Source organism: Aulonocara stuartgranti (assembly GCF_965226115.1).
Source record: "Aulonocara stuartgranti genome assembly, chromosome: 7".
NCBI lineage: Eukaryota > Metazoa > Chordata > Actinopteri > Cichliformes > Cichlidae > Aulonocara > Aulonocara stuartgranti.
The window spans coordinates 34,023,340-34,048,147 of NC_138945.1; the positions used below are offsets into that span (position 1 = coordinate 34,023,340).

Sequence of the window (24,808 nt, forward strand, 5' to 3'; positions counted from 1 at the left end):
CCGATAAAGTGTCTTGTGCTTTGTTTGTTTTTTATTCATCCATTTCGATACATATTTTAAGTAAACGTAAGTACAACAAACAGGAAAAAAACTGTTTACACCTGAATGTTATAATCCACATAGGTTTTATAATAAATAAAAACAAGGTAGCCCTCCATTGGAAATAATGAATCTGGGTCCTGACTAGATAAAATGGTTACATTAATATTAAATTAACTGCTCAGGATTTAATGGAAAAATACGACTTGGTCAGTGTCTCACACACAGAAAAGGGCTAAATATGGACACTCTGTAATACATGGACTATCAACCCAATGTCTAATCATTTCTTACCATAGTTAAAAACCCATTTTTCTAATTGCTTTTGCCTCCTTCTACCCTGTTTTCCTTTTTTTTTTTTTTTTTTTTTTTTTTCAAAGGGAATCGATGGTCTAAAGACAGAAGGTGTTGTCTTTTCGAAAAGTAATGATTGACAATGTGTAAGTTCTGTTGCTCTTATGAATTAAAAAAAAAAGTTATTGGGTGTTAAAATGTAAATCGCACGCAGGTCTAACCTTGAGTCTTTCAGTTAGTACATAGCAGGTCTGATCAGGGCAGAATCAGGCAAAAACATTAAATTCAACAACATTCATACTGTTGTGCACATACAGAGCTTCAATTTCCCCCCTTTAGTACCAAATTAACAAGTTCTTTTCATAAAACCACTCATAGAAACTATAAACAAATTATACCCCCCTAAAATAAACGGTTATCTGTAGGGTTGCCAAACAGACTGGAATTAAAACCTATTATCTGTTGTCACATAAAACACAAGCTAAATTTACAGCTTGAGATCACTACAGCAGTGTGTATGATGTTAGATGGATGATTTTAAATAAAAGATGTGATATTTGATGCAAGTGATAATCTAGAATCACTAAAGCCAAGTTTTCCTTCTAATAATCAAGCGGGCTTCCTCCAGAGCTGTTGATGGTTCTTCAAGAAGCTTTATTTTTTAAATGTTTAAAAATAAAAACAAATCCATTGTTTTAAAGTTACTGTAGATGTGTTTAACATTCCCTGCCTGTTTGTACTGAAATGCATTGAAACATAAAGGCCATAAAGTAAACAAATTGCATGCTTGTAAAGTAACATTTTACAAAAAAATAGATAAATACAGATCAGGATGAAGAAGAAAGTATTGCTGTAGCACCCCCTGCTGACCAGATAGAGGCTAAGAACATTAGGCAAGGCTCCGATTACCTGTAGTAAAGTGTAAGTTGTAATTACAAGAGCATTTAATGTTACAGATATTCAAATTATTTCCTGCTATTACAAAAAACAAAAAAACAAAACTTGGTTTGGATATGACTTTACTGACACATGCGGAATATGAAGAAAGTCTACACTCACCAGTCACCAAATATACGTGTCAAAAAACTGGAGGACTGGGTTCTGGAGTGTGCAATATCAACAGCAACAAAGAAAAGGCATTTTTAACCCCTTAAATACAATCCATATTCATTCAGCTTCTCAATATTTATGCATGCTGCCATTCATCTCTGCAGGTTTCTCCAGTTTATTCGTGGAATGTCTTCTTATGATAAAACAACCTCCACTTCTACAGGGTCGACTATCTTTTCCTCTCCATTCAGACCATTTGTGATTGGCTGAGGCTCGCTGTCAACTGGTCCCTCGCTGGTGGGTGACTGGAAGCCGCTGTCCTCACGTGAGCTGGAGTCTGTAACCAGTGGTGGGGAGGACTCATTATCTGATTCGGCTGCAGAGATCTCTGTAATCTGTTCACTTTCATCTTCCTGCACTGCTATCTCTAGCTCCTCGATGGCGTTCTGGATGGCTGCTTCCTCCTTATCAACTTCCTGCTTCTTGCTCGCCAACAGCTGCTGGAGGATTGCTTGTGGGGACGTCTTCTCTCCCAGAGACCCCTTTGGAACAGTCTCCACCACAGTGGTGACGTGAGTCACGCCCTCCTCGACCCCATCCTCCACGCTGATGCTGCCAGTGGTCGCCTCTGTTTTGTTGGTGACTTCACTCTGCTCCTTGGACACTGGCACCGCCACCTCAACCACCGGATTAATCAAGTCCCTGATTTCATTCACGCTATCAGGAGACTTGGGGCTGAGGTCCTCTGCTTTTCCCAACTGGTCCTCCTCATTCTCCTCCTCTTTGCTCTCAGCATCCTCCTCAGGGATCAGCTCCACCCCTGGGACCTCCAAGCAGGACTCATAGGGCAGAGGCACCCCGTCCAGCTGTATCATTGACACCACCTGCTTGCGTCTTCTCCCAAAACCCCTTCCTTCATCTGCACTGCTGACAGAGCCCTCCGGCTCATCACCGCCAAATTTGGTGGCCCAGTCCACCTGGGGGTTATCCCCAAGCAGGTGCAGGTTGGGGTCGCTGTTGGTCAGAATGATGCTGTCCCTGTAGAGGTTATGCCTCCTCTGCACAGCTGCTTCCTTTACAGCTGGACACGGGGGGAAAAGGTAAGGCATGTTATTACTGCAGCTATCCATTGATGCCATCATCATGAAAACTGTTTCTAAATCTTGATCCTGGCCCTTACCCATCATTATGTCTTTGGAGACAGACTGCAGCACCACTTCCTCAAACATATTTTCTATCAACAGAAAACGCGAGAAGTCCTCAAAGATTAGCTCCTTGAAACGAGGCAGCTCCTAAGGAAACAGAATTCAAATAAGACCAGGATGTCGTTTCTAGCACCAATCCTTTTAGTTGGTCAGCAGGTGAGGCTGAAATCATAACTCTCAAAAATGCTCTTTAAATGCATCCTCAACTCTTTTTTTTCCCCCTCATAAAGACGACATTTATGTGCTCCCTGTATCCTTAATGACGAGTCAGTATTTTATCACTAAAGACATCTTTTGATGACCATTGCAGCAGTTTTTGGGATAGTCCAAATGTTTGCAGAAGAGGAGATCCCCCTCTCTAACTTCTAGTAGACAGTCCTTTTGTTCTCTGGTCAGGGCTGAAATATGATTGAAAACTTCTCAGTTCACAAAAAAGCTTCAAGCATTACTCATGGCAAAAGTTCCTTTTAGAAACACGTCTGCCTACTGTGCAGCCATTTAACTACGCTACCTCTTTTTCCACCGACGTGATTCAGTGATTGTCGCTAGTTCTGGTGCCAGTTCAAAACCTGTTCTTTAAGTGATTTATGAGAACTTGTCTTCTAGTTTGGAAACTGAACGCTATTGTGAGACAAAAATTAATCACTGAATTTCTTTTGATAGTCATGGGACTGGTTCTAGATTAGACACAAGCATCATATTGATGAAGTAAATAGGATGGGGAAACAGGATGACAACAGGTTTTTTTCTTTTTGTTTTTTTCCCTCTGAGTCAATATTTATGCCTTTTTTCCCCCCTCAAATGTACATTTGCTGCTTTGGTGATTCATAGGTACTAAATTTTCTACTTTTGCAACCCACTCATATATTGTATGGCATCTTGTGTTTTATTATTTACAGTTTTTATCCTTCAAATCCCATAAATTATATGTAATTATATGTAAGGAAAAGTTTGTAAGACAGTTCATTCACTTTTATTTCAAGTGTTACTCACAGGTGAGCAGGATGGCGCGAGCTGCTGCAGCATGTAGGGGATGATGATCTGCAGCAGAGCCTCCCTGAAGAACTTCTTGCGCACCGTGCTGCTGTCATAGTCATATTTCTGACAGGAAAAACCAGAAACACAAACATAGCTTAGGGACATGAATTACCTTTAGCGATTCAGACCTTTCAACACTTATTCTGTGCTGCTGTAAAATCCTCTCCTCTTTAGACAGTCATCAAATTAACCTGCTTTGAGTTCATTTGAACTTTGATGGACTCAAACATCATTAACACAAACAGGTTTTTCCTGGAATATCTAATCTGAAAACTGTGAGCAATATAAGAATCATTTTAAAATATATATATATATATGTGTATTTGACCGTCTCCTCTTTTGATCTTTCCATGTGTTTGTGTTTTACCTTGAGAACTCTGTCCTGGCATCTCTGGGTGAGCTTGCACATGTCACTGTCTCCCTGGGCCTCTAACGACTGGTTAAGCAGCTGTTCAAATGTGTACACTGCATTGTCCATTTGCTGTCAAAATGAAATCATTATAAAAAGGTTAGGTGTGCCACAACTCAGATTCAAATTGCATATTCTTTTTTTTGGCCAGCAGGTGGCGGTAGACAATTCAGCAGAGGTAGTGTGGATGCTGCTGTATTATAGCTTACTGAGGAGCAGGGAGTGTTGTCAGAGAGCCTGACAGGAGTGTGTGATTAAAACTAATATTTCCCATCATATTACAGAGGAGGGTTGTTGCATCTTACCTCCCTCATAAGGATCTGAGCCCTGCTGATGAACACAGATGGACTGGAGACGTCGAACCTCTGCTGCAGTCCCTCCAGGTTGAGCTCTTCCACCTTCTCGTAGCAGCTCTGCATTTTCACTGGATGGAAGGCAAGCATTGACAGCCTTTCCATGTTCTGAAAGAAAGAAAGAGAAGAGCAATGTGGTGAGTGCAACTGACCCAAGGAGAGGGAAAGTTAACAACAACTTGGCTGACTTCTGATTTAGGATAACGCAGGTTGGACATGCCTTTTCAGGCACTAACCTCTCCCATTTTTTCTTTGCCCCCTCCGTTGAGTGAGTTCTTGCTTATCTCCACCATCTCCCTGAAGAAAACATCCCTGACCTCGGCAAAACCTCGGCTAGTGGGGTCCATCAGCGCCTCCAAAATGGAGTTGATGTAGGGCTGGATGTTGGTCCGCAGGATCTGCTCTGCTTTTGGCAGCACTAGAGCTGCACAACAGAAGCAATAGAAGGATGGAAGAAGGGGTAAAAAGTAGTTAGTTACTGAAGCTTGTAAACAAGCGACGCATGCTGATGACAAGAAAAACAAAGGTGTGGCACCGACTTCAAATGAGCTGTGCTAGAAAGTCACAACAATATCAGAGATATTATTTGGTCGTTGAAATGGTTGGTATGCATGTGGTGACATTTAAGTAAACACACTAATGCTGCTTCCATGGAAGGGCCACACCTTTTGTTTTTATGGTTTTCTACCCAGTGTAACGCAATGCAACTGCAGATGCTAAAAAATATAAATATAAAAATAGATCATAGCTACAGTTACACCTGATGAAGCCATGCATAAGCCTCACATCCCTTACATAACCCTTTGTTATTTTGCTCAGTTGATTTACAAAGTCAGAAATGGCCTTTGCAGTGCTGGTGAAGGAATGCAGTTCCTCCACTCAGTGGGAGCTCAGTGGGAAATGGTACACACGAAGGAAACAACCAGCCTGCGCCAAAGACCGGGTACTCTGCTGCTTTAGAGCTCAGCACGCCAAGCAATATGTAAGTTACAGTGGGCAAAACAAGCTGTGACAACAATGTGCAAACGCCAGAAGAAGTGGAAAATGCCTGCTAAGGAGGGAGGTTTAGTTACAGAGTTACAGGACCTGTTACTAAATGTCCAAAAAGGGTTTTCAGAATTTTGAGCATGCGGTGATCAGACTAATCACTCCTCTCTGCCAAAACCGCTGATTCAGAGAATCCACAGCTACATGTCACTGAGTCAAATAGTGGGCGAACAATAGAGCACACATCTGTGATCGAGGGGGTTACGTGTCAAGTCACAGCGAGTACCGAGTGAACCATTTTCAACAGCATCCTGCATACACACGAGTGAGGATGTAAACTGAGGCAGTGTACGGAAATCTAGCTGGGGTACTTTTTATGTCTGTGGCAGCTGAAACTGGAATATCTTCTTGCTGATACCTCGGATCTTGCTGCTGACATGTTCTTTAGACGTGATGATCTGGTCCATATCGGTTCGCAGCCTGGCGTCTAGTGGGCCTCTCTGGGCCTCGCAGGCTTCAACCAGAGCTTCGTACTGCCCGGTGGTCTGAGTCAACACCTGCTTGTACACGGCATCCGATATCTGGAGGAGTTCAAGAGCATAAATGGATTGCACTGGTTGACTTGTGTGTTTTTTTTACAAGTTTACTGTACAGATTGACAGAAACTCACCAGCATCCAGTTCTTCTGCCTCTGCTGCATCTTCCCCTTCAGGCGAGGGACGATCATGTTTCTTATGTCAGGGTGAAGGGTCTCCATCACCAGATTAGCCAAAATCTGCACACACACAACACGTGGAATAAACGCTTTTAGATTTATAATTAGATTGACTTGCAAAAATTTCATACTATGAATTATGAAATCATCTGCCTGTCCACAGCCAGCAGGATGATATAGTTACTATATGCCAACCAGCTAAAGCAAAACAAAAAAATAGAGCCTAAAAATAAGCTCCTCTTTCCTGTATGGCTACATGAACACAGTGGGACACTGGGAGGCAGGAAGGCTGCTTTTACTGGCACTGCCCTCACAACTGACAAACACTCACGAAGCTCAGATCCTTCATGATGCTTTAACTAAGCTAAACTAAATATTTGGTGATGGCTATGTTGCTGGGTAATGAACAGCCAGACAAAAGCAGCATAGATTTTCCACGCAGCGGGCTTTACAAATAACAGATATGTTGTAGCCTGAAATCCAGCAGCGTTTTCTTTCTGTAGTATATTTGCTCTACTGATTGCTGATATGTTATCCTTCACTGTATAACTTGACTTTAAATGGCCATAAAAGCCGACCCTATTCAACCTCAAACAGGCTCACTGATATCAAGATTAAAATGAAAGAAGTCATCCTACAGCAAGCATTAATGGAAAGTAAAGGTCTTTGCTTTTTCTGTCGCAATAACGGTTCAAACTGTTAACTGTTATTTCAACTGCTGTTCTGTCTGCGTCTTTGGTTAAAATGTGGGATACAAATGCAGTCACATATAAAGTGCGACACCAGATCAGATGTAGCCCGAATTTCATACACCAGAGTGAGATGAGGCAGTCAGAGTCAAAATTTTGGTCTAAAGCTACATTTAGACCAAACATTTGATGCTATTTGGGGTGTTATTCCATATTTGTCTCTATATTTACTGTAGTAAGTTAAAATTGGATATTTTTAAAGGGATACTGCCAAAAACTAGCACTAGCACACTGCCAGAGAAATATTTGAAATACAGTACAAATAAAAACCCTCATAGCTAGCCTAGACATATACCTGCAATTAGTTACCATGGTAACTCTGGCCCTTTTGTGAAAGGCCTTGAATTTAAACCACTAAAGCCCTGCCCCTCTGATTTGATCCTTCATGCTAATCTGCTGTTGCTAACGTAGCATTTCATTGAGGAGTTAGTCCACCAGCAATATGAGTATACTGCTGGAGGCCTGTTCTGTGGGAGAACGAGTTTGATGTTCTGGCTGTATCACCAGTGAAGTTTGAACGACACCTGGAGGGGATTTTTAGGCTCTCTGTGCCTCCATGAGTTCAACAAGGTCAGTAAATGTTTGCTTGCAAACTGTATTCATTGCCTCTGTTTGCGTTTGTAGGCCTGCAAGTAAACCATAAAGCTAACAGCACACACCACTAATAACAATGACAATGGCTCAGTTATGGTTAGGGTTGCCAACTCCCTGAAAAATAAATAAGGGACACCTCGTGGCCAGGGCCGGGCGACCCAGTTGTCTTCACCCTTCCCAGTGTGGTGAATTTTCTAGCTCTTTTTTTGTGTGTGAAATTATTTTTTTAACCATTTCACTTGAATTTGATTTAAGTAGATGTGTATTCTTTGTGATATGAACACATGTGAAACAAATGATCATTTAGCCATTTATTTTTTAGCTCAAAATGACAACATTAACACAATAAAACAGGTCTCCTTCTTAAACAGAAGCCTGTCATGCTTAACTTTTGAGAATATAAGTAAATCTTTCTTTAAAAGAACTCTGTCCTGCTTAACTTAAGATAATAGAAAACAATAGAAAGAAACATATTCTTGTAACAGTGCTCATTTAGTGCATTTAGTACAATTGGCTTAATGCTAATCAGCTGCTCCTGTTTGTAAACCCGCTTGTTCCCATGATTATGCATCTTAACTCATCATCATTATTCATCTATGTATTACTTTTATGTATTAGTCATCTATTTGTTGTAATCATCTATCCTTACAGTTGTTTATTACACAAAATAAATTATATTATCACACTTCTGGCCACATAGCGCTGATATTCACTGCACATGCCCATATTAACTTTTTCCAGCCAGGTGTTTTCCTTTTCCCATTTTTCCCTTTCTCTGAACAAACATTGCTGCTCTAATGCTGGGCTCACACTGTGCGGTTTTAGGCCCATTTTGAGCCGATTTTTGAGTGATCGGACCGATTTTGGCCTTCATCGTGCATCGTGTAGTATACGTGGGGTAACGAGAAGTGATTAACACCTCACGACCAGCTCCCGATCATCAATCGCTCGTGAGGGTGTCACCACAGCCGCTCACACTGCTCGCGCGCAAACACGTAAACGTTGGTGTAAAAGATGGAGCAGCACGGCTGTGCAGCGTGTGATCTGGACACAAGCAATGGAGGCACACAACCGTGAAAATAGTTGGATTTACATTGCTGCTCAGTCACAGCTGCCCGATCAATGTTTTTCATTAGCAATTTAGCAAAGTTGATGGTGGTGTGCGTGTCTGTGTGAGTGAGTGAAAGACGGAGAGAGAGAGCGCGACAGATTTTCTGTTATAACCTTCATTTTATGGAGGCACAGTGTGAGCACTCAGGTCGCATCAGAGCATCGGGCGGTATAGTGTGAGACCTGCATCGTGACCTACCAACTTCTAACCCCTGCGAGTCAATCGTGCAGTTTGAGCAGGAGCTGAATAACGTGACTGAAAAAATCGCACAGTGTTTGCCCAGCTTTAGGTGTACTGTCGTCCGAGACTTGCACCACAGTGTCGGCGTTTGTTTCCCTGTTGGCCATGCTTCTTGTTGTGGTCATCTGTTGTCTTCCGGTATTTTCTCCGTAAGCGACCTTTCCTTGACCAATGAGATGAGCGGTAATCTGAATTGTCATACTCGTAAGTGTGCTGTCAGCTCATTGGTCACAAAGCAGGAGAGGGGCTGGGAATTATGTTTTCAAACAAAGCGTTAATTCCATTAACATTTATAGACTACTTTTGATTCTCACTGTATTACGGGACAAAGTGCGTCCCTTATTAGCTCAATACGGGACGTGTACTTTTGTTTCGAAATACGGGACGATTCCGTTTTTTAAGGGACGGTTGGCAACCCTAGTTATGGTCAACTTATATTTCCCCAGTGAGCCTGTTTCATGCTTTATGGCTTGTTGATGGTTCTCTGTTAATGCCGCTTCCAGCTACCTGTGTGCTGCATTCACTGCTTGTTGTTTTCACACAGCCACTTGGATTGTTTGAATATAATGGGTGTTGGGGCAGATTTTGTCACCCCCCCGACATTTCCTACTGGCTCAGTGACAACACTGGTCTTAAGTAGAAGTTAATGTTTTTAAGTTGCTTTAGAAAATTCAAACAGCCCATTTAGCATCACGGTGCATGGCTTTTATTAGTGGAAGGTTAATCTTAACCACAGAGGTACTGGTGAGTGTTTGCTTCATATTTTCCCCTATAATAAATGTAAAAAGCCAAGCTATATAATGGGAATCAGAAAAATGATTGACTACATCTCAATAAATACCCTGGAGACATAACCCTGCCATCTGTTTCAATTAAGAAAACATTTGAACCCATACAAAGGATTCCTTTGTATTACCCATGGTGCTCCATCTCTACTTGGAAATTAGGCCTGAAAACATTGAACTTTACACAATGGAACAACGAGGAAATTTTACCTGGAGGCACTGACTCTGCAAAAGGTTTTTTTCAGAATTATTTTAGTTGGTTTTTGTAGCAAAGGATAAAAGTGGTTGCATAAACTGGCTGTATTTCTCTCTTAATTCCCTCTAGATGTTTATCCAAAGTATTTGTAGCATTACGTGCATGAGCCTTAATGCCAGCGTCTCTGTTAGACTGAAATAAAAGGAACATTTGGCCCCTTAACAGTAGAAAAGCCCAACCTACATCTATGTCACATTTCTATTCAGTGTCCATGTGGCATGGAGTAAACACTGTAATGTTCAGGAAAACTAAATATTAAACTGACATTCAGACTGAAAGTGTTTATAGCTAAAAGGTGGCTGCCATAAACACAGGGCTGTACTCGGCTCTGGCAAAGACTGAGACTAGGTCCTTGTAATTGCTGGTATGTGGGTTGAGGTGTTTTTGGCCTCTTTGAAGGATTTGTGTAGGTGCATTCTTGCTCTCTGATGTGAGGAGAGGGTGTGTGTTTCATTCGTCATCGTGGCCTCTCAACAGCTTCACCTATAGCCCTGACCTGCACTCTGAGCTACTCGCAGAGAAAGATGAATTGCTCCTGAAAATGTCTTTTAACCATAACCTGCAGCAGTCTTGATATTTTGAGTTGGTGTCAGAGCAGCGGCACAGAAAGAAATTAAGGTGTGGCCCCGGAAAACTGTTCCCTGACAGAATCTGCGAGCAGAGTTAAACTTCCTGAAATGAGGTGCTTATCATTCATTCTGGAGTTTTTTTTCACATGTATTTATGTTAATTTGACATCCACAAGCAACGTCAGCCACTGGTAAAGGGTTTAGATACCCAGGTTGTGGCATTATGTAGTGCACAAAAAGTTTATGATTACAGGTCAGCATTTTCAGCAGTTAGTTTCTGTGTTGCCTGACTTGACAAAAGCCATTTTAACAGAAATGATTTAAAAAATAAACCCCCCTCATCGAAACACCGGATTTTTGGGGGCCAAATAAAACTGTGGGATAATGTCTGACTTGGATAAGTCAGCCAGGTATATTGACTGCTGCCCGACTGCATTTTGTGACTCATTCAGCATTTTTAATCTATTTAAGAGAAGGATCCCCACGATCCACTTACTAGTGATTAAGCAGTTAGCCTCAGGCCTACATATTTTCCCTACTGCTAGTTACTTTTGTGCCAGTCTTCCACATCCTCTCCATAAACAGTCTTATAGGCTTCTTGGACTGCCAGTAGTCCTTGTTCTGTTTCCCAGCACATTAACCAGTTCTGTGTGTTGAAGGTTCTGGTCAGAGTGGTACCGCAGTTCAAAGTGACTCTCCAGAGCAGAACAAGGCCTTTAGTCTATCTGCTCACACTATTTACTGTCACAAAGTATATAAAATATCTATAACTCATTGTAGGTGCTGTGGAAATGTGTATGGTATTGCGATTTATTTGTGATTAACCTGTGGTGGTGTTCCACACATCATATCCCAGGTCCCGTATTGTCCTCGGGCTTGTCTGTGGAGTCTCACAGCGTCGGTGAATGCCGGCGTCTTAACAGTGCAGTTCTCCGGCAGACCTGTCGGGGGCAGGGAAGAAATGGGCAAAAGTTGAGAAACAAGATATCATCCTTTCTCTATTCATGAGAATACTCAGCAGACTGAAAAGTGTCTTAGTAATTGGGTGCTGGATGATGTCTTTGTAGTGCAGAATAAAGGGTGTGGTGCTGCTTTATCGCAACAGTTTCTGCAACACCAACAAAAACTGTTTCCATCACATCTGAGTCACTCTGTGGGACAGTCTGGGAGCCTAATTTTGGTCAGCGGTATATTCAGTCACGGTTCCTGGAGTGTGTCATCTCTCAAAACAGGAAGTAGCTGGTTTGTTGAAGGACAGATTCATGTGGTTGCTATAGTTACTACAACTCGCAGTTGACAGGACAATAGAAACGGCTCAGAAAGCACTCGGCCACATGCGTGCATTTTTTAGGAAGTTTGTTCTCATCTTGTAGCTGGTGTGATGAAAATACACCCGGAGCTGAAGTCAAGCGTGGCTTCTCTCACTTATTGTCAAGGAGCATAAAAGGACTGAGTGCGGAAAGTCATGAATCCCACACAATAGTATAAACAGGTGTGTGGAATAAAACATCCCTGTAATTAGCAGCTTGTTATTCAGAGCAGTTCTCCCTTTCAATAAAAGTGACCAATGTTTCAGTTGTGTTTTCTCTGTTGCCAACAAGAAAGAAGCAGTCCTTTGTAATTAAGGAAGTGATTTACAGTTTGTTTGTTTTTCCAACTAGGCTTTCATTAAAATTACATATTGTAAATTTCTGTCTTTAAAAATACATTCAAAATGTCACAGAATGTTTCATTAAAACAGAATGTGAAGAACCAACTGCTGTTACTTTGTCAAAAACACCTATGTTGACAAGATATCGGCTAAAGTTGTGCTACAGCTTGGCTCTGCTTTCAAGCAACACCACTTTGTACTACAACATGGTGCAGAAAATCAATGTGGCCTTTAGCCCAAGCACAACTTTTATTTCCAGAATATCCAAAGCCTGCTGTCTGCTGCTTCTGCATCATCAGTGGAGCCAAGGGCCAAGGTGTGGTGGGTTAAGCTGACCCCATTCCTGCAAGGTACTGCTTCCTGACTCAGAACATGTAAACACTTTTACTTGATTGAGCCAAGATTGGAAAAAAAATACATTTAAAAAAGTATAATTTGTTCTTTTTTATGTTTTAGTTTTAAATATTTAAACATGATCAAAGTCTGGTACTATTATTTATGACAAAATCAACTAGTATTTATCACATTATTTGAAATAGATATACTGCAGTTATATAGAATTTTCTAATAAAATGATCAACCCTAAATGCTCCATGACTTTTTAAAAACTATGCACATACTAACTGTATAAAATATCTAAATATCTGTGTTGATATTTAAGTTTTTTCACCTTTTGAAACAAAGAAACTAAAAAAACTTTATAAAAAATATATATTGGATTTTAAAGTCTATCAGGTTTCATCACATTCATTGTTAAGTCTGCACAAACTTGGTGGTGTACATTAAAGGCAATGTTGTTTGCTGACACCAGTGTTCAGCTTAAGAGAAAGATCAGCTGGTAGGAAAAAATACAAGAATTTCCTCATGTTTACATGCTGACCTTTGTGCCAGTAGAATTTATACCAATAATGTTTATGATTGCAGGTTGTGCCAACTCAGCCATTACAACCATTGATATATTAAAAATCAGGTGACGTCTTAACTGTATTACTGTGTAACATTGTCAAGACCTGTCTGTGTACTCGAGCCTGTCAAAACATCTTTCTCAGTGTTTATTCCTACTGTTTCCGTGACGCTGACTTGTCTTGAAGTGTCAGTAATGAGGTAACCGAAGTAGCGAAGTGTCCTGTTCTACAAATGGATGAATGGTTTGTTAGCCCGAGCATTCCTGAGTAGTGAACTGCTGTCTGTGAAGTCTACAGTGCACAAGGCCCACCATCCCCATGTGAGTGTTTCTTCCGTGGCTGACTCAGACGAGGTTGACAAAGACAGGAAGTTACCAAGAAGGAGTGAGGAGGGGGGGGGGGGGGGGCAGAGCCAGACAGGAAGCATTCAGCGAACAAATTCTGATGAAAAGCTGAGGGCCGGGGTCCCTGGTTTGTTTTGGCACCTTTTAATGAGAAGTCATTGGGCACTGAAGCTAGAAGCACAATGGTGGCACTAAGTTAAGATGGCTGCGATGCTGACAGGTGGTAAGCCGTCATTAGGATGTGAAATGCAATGAAACGCTGTTTTATGGTTTACCAGACAGGTGATAACTGTCGCCGTGTGGAAAAATACAATTTCTGCTGTTTTCAAGAAAGTGGTTGATTCAATGATAAACAAAAGGTTTATTTTAACTGGACAGAATAACCTCGGATGTAAAGTAATTGCCATTGAGCAGTAGGACACATGTTAGGCTGGCGTTTCAGCTATAATTGAACAGCCTCCACTCGCCTTCGTTACACTCACAACCCACTGACCCCAAAAGACCTTCAACATCAACATAACGGTGTCGTCATTCATTTATAAGAACAGAATAAAATCCTTCTCACGGTGTCCATAAAAAGACCATTTGGATGGCCTTGACTCCAGCAACTCAGTCGCTTCCAGCTGCTGAGTGAATAACTTTGGGAGGGAGATGGGCTACTAGAATACTGATCTTCAAAGTCAGTCAGACTAAGCTGGTAAATATGGGAGGTGTTATTTCATCTGAATGCAGCACAGGTCTCAAGTTAGAGCAACTGATAGATGGTTTAGTTTTGTAACTGTATCCAGAAATATTGACTAAACAGAAGTAGCAGTCATCATAGTGATTCAGTGACTCCCTCTGAAACCCAAGCTCCTCTTTTTCCGTAGTTGATGCTTGGAAGTTTTCAACACTCGCCCGACAAACTCAATGATGTGCCCGTCGCTTGCCTTGTCACAATTTCATACCAAAATAATACAAATATTCCTTTCTCAGAAAATCAGTAAAGTTTTGTTGTTGTTTAGATGTGAAAAAGCATTCACAGATAAAGCAAAAAATATCTGGATCATGTTTACAATTGCAAAAAATATGATGTGATAGAGCAAAATGGATATTTTTCAAATAGACAACCCTAAATTAGTAAAAAAGACTGCTAGATTTTATACAGCAACTGTAATCATACCCATAAAATGTTAATGTAGCGATAATAACTAGCCACTTGGCCTTTTAAAGCTCAGTGAATAGCCATTGAGAGGGCCCAGGGTTGAAATGTAGGGCCCTTCTGTGTGGACTTCATGTACATGTGTGGGTTTTTCCCCCACGAGCTCCAGTTTTTCCCATTGTTAAAAACAGACTAGGGTCATTCTGCTCATCTGATCCCAGGCCATGCTCGTAGCAGTAATTTTTTAATGTCAAACATTTTCACATCACGGTTAAATGAAGGTAATTAACAACAAATGGCGTTCGTGATCCAGAGATGAAGTAGGGTCCTTTTTTTCTTTCACATTTCAGTTTTTCTTCTACAGCCAGCATGCTGTTGAAAGATAAAGCTGCATTCCCTTCTGGGTGATGGTTAGATAAGCGCGCACAGGTGTTTATTATGCTGCACCTGATATTTAACTGTCCCCCAGTTCAGCTTAGAGCAACTCTTCAAAAGTATAAGACACACAACTTGTGGTTACTCAGTCATCAACCGGGTGACATCATACCCGCTGCCTTGGGCTTTTTTTTTTTCTTCTTTTTTTTTTAAAGGTACGTGTGTTTTGTTTAAATCCAGAGTAACAAACTACCAAAAGAATGACTGACAAAGCTACGATTGCTTTAACTTTGCCAAAAGTGTTTATGTATTGCGTCGAAGAGATATTAGCTGAGGTTGAACCGGGCTGTACTTTTGCGTAATACTGATCTGTACCACCAGATGGTGTAGTGAGTCAAGGTAACCTTTATTTAACCAGCATATTCCTATCTACAACTATGCCCTGGCCAAAGACCAAGCCCCTTGAGGAAATGGGGGTAGCTCAAAGAAATGGCAGTTAAATAGCAGCACACAGCTGAGAACATCTCAACCCACCCATGTGTGAAATGCTGCCCCTGCTGGTGAAAGTTTTACCTAAATTCTGTAGGTGGTAAATGCAAAATGTACCTCGTTAATTATGTTTAAAAACTTGCCCCAGTGTTCACTTATATGAGACGCGTTGTCACAATATTGGTAGAAACCAATAATAAAATGGCTCCCTCACTGGGACATTGGAGAAGCTGCATCTCAATACAGTCCCTAATGTTACTGTATCACAGATCATTAGATATTTCAGTACATCCTACACACAGTCTTATCTGCCCTACCTCAAAGCAAGAAATCTGAAATATGTCATGATGTCGTTATTTTTAGATCATTCAATGAGCTCATGCGAATGTGAGGCATCTGTCATCAGTCTGTCCTTCCACAATTCACAAAAGCCACCACTCCTCAAGAGCAATAGTAAGGTTTTAGTAAAACTACATTCATTTGTTCTGGCCCTTGACTTCTCAGTGATTCTAATTTCAAACTATTTGAATTTGTTTGTAAAGCCAACTGATGGCAACAAAACCTGTAACATTCTTTCTGTTCTTCACACATTACAGGGAATTAAACTGCACATGAACTGCAATAGATCATGAACTGGATGAGCTAATGCATCCCTGACGTTCTGGTCAACTCCTCTTAGCTTGCTAACAGTAATGAGAATGCACCCCATTCAGGATGAGCAGCTAAACAAATGCGTACCAGATGAAGTTAAAGAATAGATGGCAGGTTTTTTGCCCCCTTAAGTATTATTCTTAATATTTAAAGGCATGCACTGGGACCACATCACCAGTGTGATTTTCTTGAAAAGTAAATTTGCTGCATTCCCAGTTTGTTGCCCTTTTAAAGAGAAATGTCCTGCTGGTGCCAAGAGAAAGAAGAAATATTTCTGGACAATCTGCCAGGCCAGTAAACCGCTACACATTCGCCATGTGTCTGAACCAAGCTAGATCAAGGAGTAGATTAGAGTTTCTTTGCTCTGTGTGTATGTGTACTGTGTATAAATAGCACATGTGGCAGCACTTACCACGCTCTTTTTATTTAAGGCATTTCCCCTCCCTGCCTTTCTCACCATGCTCTGGTTGACGGGACTGTAGCAGAAGCCAGGAGTTGAGTTCCCAGGCCTTCATCTTGACAAATGTGTCTCTCTTTTTATTTATTCGACAAGTCAAAGAGGATCTGAGACTTCATCTTCAGACCACCTGGCTTCAGAATAAAGAGGTTTTCCAACATTTCCTTTCTTTCTTTGAGTCAAAGTGCTGCTGCTGCTGCTGCTGCTGCTGCTGCTTCCACTGACATGCATGAGTAGGATTTCCCCATATGGTGCAGACCCGTGGAACCAGCCAAACCCACAGTACAGTAAACACTCTCTGAAACATACCATCAGCTGCAGACTTCACAACCATGACTGAATAGGTCCTAACCTGCCATTTTAAACTCTTGAGGCCAGCAGCAGTGAATGCAGGAGGCCTTGCGTTTGTTCATTTTGCATGTTGGCACAGCATGATGTATGGTAACAGTGCCATGTAATCCATTATGCCTCTATTTTGAACTACATTGCATGCAGAGAAGCGCCATGCTCTTCTACTTTAACTTCTACTTTAGTTATAAACCTGGATTTATTGTTCTCTGAATTTTCCCATTGTAGGTCTGTTCTTGTTCAGTTAATTAGTCTGTGGTCTGTGGATCAGAGCAGAGGATGGTTGACTGGTTTTGGAGGCTGTGGGTGTGGAGAGTTGGCCACGATTGATGGTTCTCTAGCGGGAAGCTTGAAGCAGGCTTTGACTATATGACTGTGATTCCCTGCAGCATGGACAGCTTTCTGCAGGTCAAACAGCAACAAAACTAAACCAATTTGGGGATGAAATAATAATTTGAATCATCAGGAAATATCTTGATTTGCATTTAAATCATTGAGATGCAAAAATAATGTAAAATTATAAACTGAGACCAATGGTGATGAGATCAAAGTGCTTTTAGTTGCTTCTAACTAGTGTAGTAAAAATAAAATTCTGGATTTACACAGGGTAGTCTTCTACCAGGTCCACTTTCAGTCATTACCACATTTTACTCTCTATGAGGATAACTACAGTGGAGTAGGGGCAGGGACAGTTCTTTCCTGAAACTCGAGGACCCAGACTGTGGTTGCACACTACATTTGAGTGCATGACGTGACACCTTAAAGTGGACCTTTCATGCTCATTTCCATCCCTGTATTTTTATTCTCATACTCTTTTGAAGTAAAGATTGAATTGACCCTTTCCTCACTTTTCTACATCCTGACTTCCTGTCCTTTTTTCCTTATCACAGATTTCTTTTTGTATTCCTTTATCACTTAACTGAAACGTTGGCTTGGTTTCCTTTCCAGAAAAGCCCAAACTCTCACATTTAAGTGTGTCTTTAAAATAAATCTTTAAGTCCTGAGGTTTTAGTTTTATGCAGTTTAACCGGATGTCAGTGATGGCACCAAATTTCAACCTCATCTTATTGGCTGCCCCTCATACACTGAAGGTTTAAACAACAGCTAGGTGGCAATGCCACAGTGTGCCTTAGTTCCATGTTTAGCATCAGCCTCCACCATCGTTAAAAGTACAGATGTATGACAGAAAATCAGGAACATAATTACATGGTGTGGGTCCCGTTTAACTTTGGAACTCTGTGATTTAAAATGAATGAACTGACAACGTGCCTGAAAGCATGCCTAGCTGCTGATTTCTTATAGTGATAGCTCAATTATAAGGGTGAATTGCCACATCCCATCTTGGTAGCAGAACTGGTGTGTAAAATGTGTCAAAGTGACTGGTGTGTAGTCACTTTAACATGTTCAGACCAGCTTTTGGTTTCATGCATGCACACGTTACATCACTAGCCTCTCTGACACAGTGAGAACATCCAGCTGCTGTAGGTCCATCTCTCAGCAGCATAGTAGTATAATACTGAGCTTAAAATGCTGACCAATGACATGTGCTGGTGATGATGTCACCTGTTAAAGGAGCTGATTAGCAGGGCGCTTTGCAAATCACCCTGTTAAGGTGATGCAAAACAGTACCCAATTGTTTTATAGAAGAATTGTTAGGGCTAAAGCAACAAGAACTTTAGTGCATTTAAATATGCCTTTGGTGTGTCAGCGTGAACATTTTAACTTGTGGTTTCCGCTTATCAAAGCCAGCTGAATGGTGTCTGTGTTCCGTTAAGGACAGCTTTGCATGTAGCATCTATGCTGATACCATTTTATCCTCTGTACCGTGACTAATATGGTCTGTTTTATGCTTAATTGCCTAAATCGGTCATAATTTCAAACTTGAGTACATACATGTAAACTCTACCTTCAAATATGTCAAAGAGAGACATTTAACTACTGTCTATTTGTATGACTGAATGAGAATACTAAGAACTAAAAGGGCAAAGGTCAAGACAGAAAACCATATATCCTTCTTCCCAAGCAGAGTTTTTTATGCCATCTGGTTGTCCTCAGAGCACTGAAGTGAAGCAGTATGTGTGCACAAAGCAGAAAAAACATGAATACAAGTTCACACACCCAAAGAGCAGCGAGGTTACCTTTAATAGCCACGGGGACCCTGTGCTGCTTACAACATATTCGCTAAGCCCAACCTTGGAATGTGCGGCAAAGACTCTGACACTTACTGAGCATGCCCAGACAGGCAGTGTTTGGGAGTAACAGGTGAGTTGGTACAAAGTTGATCAAAAAAGTCAGTTGCTGACTTCTAATTCCTTTTTTTGGAACAGAAGGTACAGAGAAACTAAATACATCACACGCTGGATGTATTTAAATGAATACAAATGCAAACAGCTGTGAGCATCGTACTGTGTGGTTAAGCACAACGCTTGAATTCATGCAACATGATTGGCTGGCAAAATGGTTGGCTCTTCTGCCAAGCCTGAAAGAAACTGAATCAGGTTGAGCAACTTTGTCAGCCCGGTGAGGATCTTGGCGCCATTTATTTAGTATTTTAAATTCTGTGAACGAAGTTTAGTTGCATTAATCGTGACGCAGAACTGCTTAAGTTGCATTGGATACAGCTGTACAAACTATACACACGGGTGATTGGCATCTTTCTGCTGAGTGATTTGATGCAAGTGACTTGATTATTACAGTGACACCTAATGTGATCAATGCACTCACTTACTTAAAACACAAGTAGGGACAACTTAACTGCATGCTCTGCCAACCGAGAGGATCCAAACAAGCTAGATCACTTTCAGTGCAGCAGCAAATCGTTCAAGTTTGTTTTTGAAAAAAAATGAAAAATACAATCTCATCTCAAGTGAGGCACGCTGAATGTAAGACTGCATGCATGTGCAGTCATACCACAGAAACTGGTGCCCGTGTTCCTCCTGCCAATCAGAGCTCGACTTTGCAGCCAATGTGCAAATTAACTATTGGAAGAAGGCGGGTCATTTATATCACGGTGCTTCCAAAACGTAAATCTCAAAATAGTCCTGGAAAGCCAAGTGTTGCAACACACACACACACACACACACACACACACACACACACACACACACACACACACACACATCCTCCAGGATGTCTCATCTCTGTCTTAATAACAATGACACATGAGTCACACTTTTGCAAGAAAGAAACTAATATGAAGAGGAGTCATCCACCCTAATTAGACAATCCTTTCACTGTGAAATGAAATGCTAAAAGTGCCAACAGTGCTGTATCCTCCAGAACACCATAAAGCTCAAACAAAAGCTATGAAAAGGATCTCAGTGAAGGCAGCAACTGTATTGTAATGTCTTAGTGGGGAAATTTCTCATTTAACAATGAGTTTCAGTTCAACTTATTCATTAATTCATTCTAAATAGTGACATATGAGTTACAGTGTTTGGAAACTTGAGGCTAACTACAAATATTTCACAAATGAATTGGGGCAGCAGCACGTTGGTATAGGTTAGCTTTAGTTAGCTAGTCTTCCCTGTAGCTGCGTTTCCTCAGAGTACTAAATTCTTCTGACATGCATGTTGAGGCGTAGGACATCCAATTATTCTAAACTGGCAGTAGTTGTGTTTTTCTGTCTTTTGTGGCTTCGTGTTAGCCCTCAAGTTGTACACACACGTTGTACCTATCCATTTCCTTAAGGCACAAAGTAATTGGAATGGGACTTTGGGGGTTGACCTTGTGCTTAAGCATGATTTGGCAATATTCTTTAGAAAGCATAATGTAGAAATTTGATAATGTGCTAAAAAATGATATGGCAATACTATGTGATACTCTGCACTTCAACCATCAAAAATAGCCTAGAAAACAAACCAGAAAGCTACTTTTCTCTCAAACATAGAATTGTTTCTCTTGTGTTTCTAATGTTGTCTACTATTTGAGCGTTTCAGATGCTCATCTTGACTGTAAATGATGCACAGAGTGTAGATCTGATCCAATGGCAACAACATTTACAAAACAAATACACCCCATTCCTTCAGCATTTCATGTGCACAGATCGACCTGCTCACTCAGATGGCATGTAAAAGCTTCACACTGTGACACACACCCTCATCGGAACTGCCAACAAAGGTACAGAGGAAGAGAGGTTTGCCAAGGTGGAGAGAGAGAAACACTGCTCATGCTCAGAAGATGTACATATGATCCGAATTGCATTAACTTCACACAGCCTCTGGCTTTCTAGTCGTTTCTGTCACTTCCGATTTATGTGCTGCTTTGTGTTTGCATTGTTACCATTGTTACTGTCTCTGACGCAATCCTGCAGCACAGCGTGCCACTTCTTCTGCTCCTTCTCGGTCATCACACAGAAGTAGTGGTGGCGGGCGTATGGGTGCCACAGGATGAGGGGGAACCCGGTTGCACACTTGATGAATGGGTTACTGCCCACTTTGGCCTTGACACCTGCAATGGACCAGATGATGAATTGAGATTTCAAAAGCACTTTAGGAGAGGGAAATAATGATGTTTAATATTACTATAACAATCCGACAAACTGTGGAGGGGGGGAAATATACTAATGACATAAGTATTTATTTTTGTAGACACGCTAATCGTGTCATAACTTTCCACCATTATAGATGTACGGACAATCATGGTCACATTATAGGGTTAAACGAATAAGGTCCCAGTCCCACAGACTTATAGTCGAGTCAATGACTCCTGGGAAACCCCAGTTGCTAGGCAAAAATGTGTATTCCCCAACAAGTTAGAAATACCTCTTTGCACTTGCTCTGGCTGCTAGCAGATTGCTGCAGTTGGCTAGTTTGCATTGAATACGATGACTCACCTACAAATGCTCACCAGCAACTCTGAATGGAGCAATGCAAACTAGAAATAACTATGGTCACAATCTGCTAGGGACGAAAGCAATCATAAGGAGGTTTTTGGTACAGCACTGCTCCTTGAGACTGATTTTACCTAGTGACTGCCAGCAGCCTCCAGGAAGCACTCACCAACCAGATGGTGGATTCACTTTCTTTTTTTCTTTTTTCTTTTTTATATCTACAAGCCATAGTTTTATTATGTCCAATGTGGTGGACAACTCTTAAACAATGTGGGCATAGCACCACAAAAACCCAAAGAGAGAGTCATTTTGAGCCCTTTGCATCTTAAAAGGGGCTTAGTCATTTCAGAATTTGATGACTAACAACTGTATATTGTGTGTTATTTTCTAACCTGGCAGACTTTTATTAATCAGCTCCATGTACTCCTCCATTGACGTCAGGGCCTTGTACCCGGCGCAGTTGATGGTTAATTTTGGGTGCAGTCCCCGTTCGTGTGCCTGTTGGTGGTGAAATGGTTTTCATGCAGGTGACCAAATTGTCTAACCGGACATAGGTCGAGTGCCGTAAGTAGCTTTACTCACAGCTTTGCTCTCATAGAGGTTTATGGTGTAGTCCTTGGGCACAAAGACAAAACGATTCCTCCATTTCCGATTCTCCTCCAGGTACTGAAACAGACTCCCTGAGAAGATGGTGCAACCTGCCAGAGGGTCCTGAAAAATGCAAACACACACACAAAAGATTGCATGCGTTACTGTACCTTAGGATACAAACTCTAACAGGTGTGTATACTGTGCATTATTGAGACAACTGGGTGTTGTTACAATCTCCCATAACTAATCAACTTGACGCTTAACAGGTTTTTCCAAACGTGACAGGGTGGAGTTTTCATTTTGTTTTTCTTTTGTTTTTTTACTGAAACATGTTTACAAAAGGATATACACCACCCACTTTGTTTTCCTGTCTTGGATTAAACAATAATTGCTCAGATAGGAAGAAAAAACAAAGGCTTACTGCTTCCGAGCGACTGAAACGATAGGCCCAAAACATAATGATGATTATAAAATGGCTTGGCTTCTGTTTGCTAACAGCTGCAGACTTTTATGTGGATTTTGTGGCAGGGTCACTGGTGGTGGCGAGTGGGAGGGTAAAAGTGCCCGATCAGCTCAGAAACCAATCAAGTATTTATCTATAAGTTAAAAAATGGGAAGGGGGTTCAAATAGATTCCACTACAGTTAAATATTAAAGTTTTTTTACACATTTAGTCCAGCATTTTAATAACTCAAAGTCTTTTGAAACAGGATAGTTTCTTGCTGTGTGCTGGATCACACGAGCAGCTGACTCCCACACAGTGACCAGAAAAGATGAACCTGCATAAGAGAAACAGCACCTCTGCTCAAGTGTAAAATGTGCTCCACTTTCCCTCCAGAGTTAGAAAACATGGATTTAAAAAAAAAAAAAAATCCAGCCTTCAACAAGTGACCACAAAGATAATAGGGAACACAAAGACCGCTGAGAAATAAAGCAGGGGGCTTGCTCATTAGGTAATGTCCTTGTACATTCCCAAAGATGACCTCATTCATGCACTGTGTGCATCATCAAAGTCTGTTGGCTGTCCCGCCTGTGTGCATGTTTAAACAATGCCAAAACTCTGATGTACTCATTTCTTACTTTGTCCATCCTGCTCACTCCCAATAAAACCTTTAACTCCTGTCTTTTTGTCAGTGCCACCATCTCCAAACCACACGTCATGGCCGGTCTCACTAACATCTTGTAAACCTCTCTTTCACTTTTACTGATATCCTTCCTGACACTCGTTTCCACCTGCTCCACCATGCCTGTGCTCTCCTCTCTTCTTCATCTCTTTAGCACTGTCTGTTGCTTTGGATGGTTGACCACAGGGCTCACTGTTTCACGCGTCTCCATCACATTCACACACATGCATTCTGTCTTGCTTCTACTGACTTCTATTCCTCTCCTATCCAGAGCATACCTCCACCTCTCCACGCTCTATTCCACCGGGCTGTCTCTTGTGGCTTTATTAAATGTTCAGAAATATAAACAGAGGGGGTCTGAGGGGGCCAGTGGAGGCCACTATTTTATTTGTTTTTTTCCCATTGAATGACCAAGTGTCATACCTTTCTGTGAAGCAGCTGAGACTGCGTCCCTCCTCCTCCTTCTATCTCAAAGCGGACGCTGTTGAAGAGGGCGACTGCATACTGCTGCTCGTACACTTGGCTGAACTCTTTCATCCATTCTCTGGTCCGAGCTGCAGGGGGAGAGACACACACACACACACACACACACACACACACACACACACACACACACACACACACACACACACACACAATCAGCGTCGTCTTCTGCACCAGTGCATGATTAACACAATCTATCTTATGTCTTATAGTAGAAGGACAAAAGATAAGTTCTGCAGTTTTCTTTCACAAGGTAACTTTAGAGATTTATAAAGTCAGAAATTGACCTAATTATACTACTTAAATGCTTAATACTTTATTTTGAATCTGGCAACCCAAGTCAGAGAGAAAAGAAATTAAATTCCTGAAAGGACAGACTGGTTCACTCTATTCCAAGCATGTTTTTCAAAAGTCACCAGTGCTGCAGTTTAAATTTCATTGTCAAAAATTAACTGGGTTAGATAAAGAGCTGCTGTTCTCATGTGAAGGCACGCTGTCTCTTTCACTTGCTTATTTAAAGGCCTCAACCTTTACTCCTGCTATCGGTTCTTTATGAAAACTCCCATATAATAAAATGTAAAGTGGACATTTGAGATAGCGATTCTCAGGCAAAGCTCAACAAAGAGGTACCTCTCATGTATGATCGGCACAAACCGTTGTATTAAGTGAAGCTCTAACAGACTCACAGCTGAAGTATTACTTCAGTCATTACATAAATTTTAAAGCAACACTTTGTTTTGTTCAATTTCATTTTAATCGTACTGAATCTAAACTATGTTACATTTAAATCAAAAGACAAAAGAAAAGTCAAATCAATCAAAAGAAAAGTTTATGGAACGACTGCATCGCTGGAAATATTGGTTTTACACACACAAACCTTTAAAAGGAGGAACACGAACAAAGAGCTACAGTTATGATGAATAAATGAAAGTATTTTTAGTTTACACTATGTAGCTTTCATAATATTTGGTTCGACCACCTTTATTCTTCAACAAAGCCTGAACTGTCTGAGGAAAGCTGCCTTT

At 41.1% G+C, this 24,808-nt stretch overlaps 1 protein-coding gene and 1 long non-coding RNA gene across 2 annotated transcripts in view; one reads left to right on the plus strand and one right to left on the minus strand.

The window, feature by feature from the left end:
* Positions 1-13: 13 nt before the first annotated feature.
* niban2a (niban apoptosis regulator 2a) overlaps positions 14-24,808 on the minus strand; it is a 32,883-nt gene continuing 8,088 nt past the window's right edge. Inside the window, exons 2-14 of the mRNA XM_082541598.1 lie at positions 23,724-23,854; positions 22,169-22,297; positions 21,979-22,084; positions 21,037-21,204; positions 11,220-11,335; positions 6,046-6,150; positions 5,794-5,956; positions 4,625-4,812; positions 4,341-4,496; positions 3,994-4,107; positions 3,582-3,689; positions 2,564-2,675; positions 14-2,464 (exon numbers count right to left, since the gene is read on the minus strand). Coding sequence (XP_082397724.1) covers positions 1,578-2,464; positions 2,564-2,675; positions 3,582-3,689; positions 3,994-4,107; positions 4,341-4,496; positions 4,625-4,812; positions 5,794-5,956; positions 6,046-6,150; positions 11,220-11,335; positions 21,037-21,204; positions 21,979-22,084; positions 22,169-22,297; positions 23,724-23,854 — 2,483 coding nt within the window. The 3' untranslated portion in view covers positions 14-1,577. The remainder of the gene's footprint in view (positions 2,465-2,563; positions 2,676-3,581; positions 3,690-3,993; positions 4,108-4,340; positions 4,497-4,624; positions 4,813-5,793; positions 5,957-6,045; positions 6,151-11,219; positions 11,336-21,036; positions 21,205-21,978; positions 22,085-22,168; positions 22,298-23,723; positions 23,855-24,808) is intronic.
* On the plus strand, positions 6,248-16,046 carry LOC309711348. The gene is made up of 3 exons (XR_014277947.1): positions 6,248-7,409; positions 12,305-12,395; positions 15,663-16,046. It is a non-coding gene; the product is annotated as an uncharacterized lncRNA (long non-coding RNA).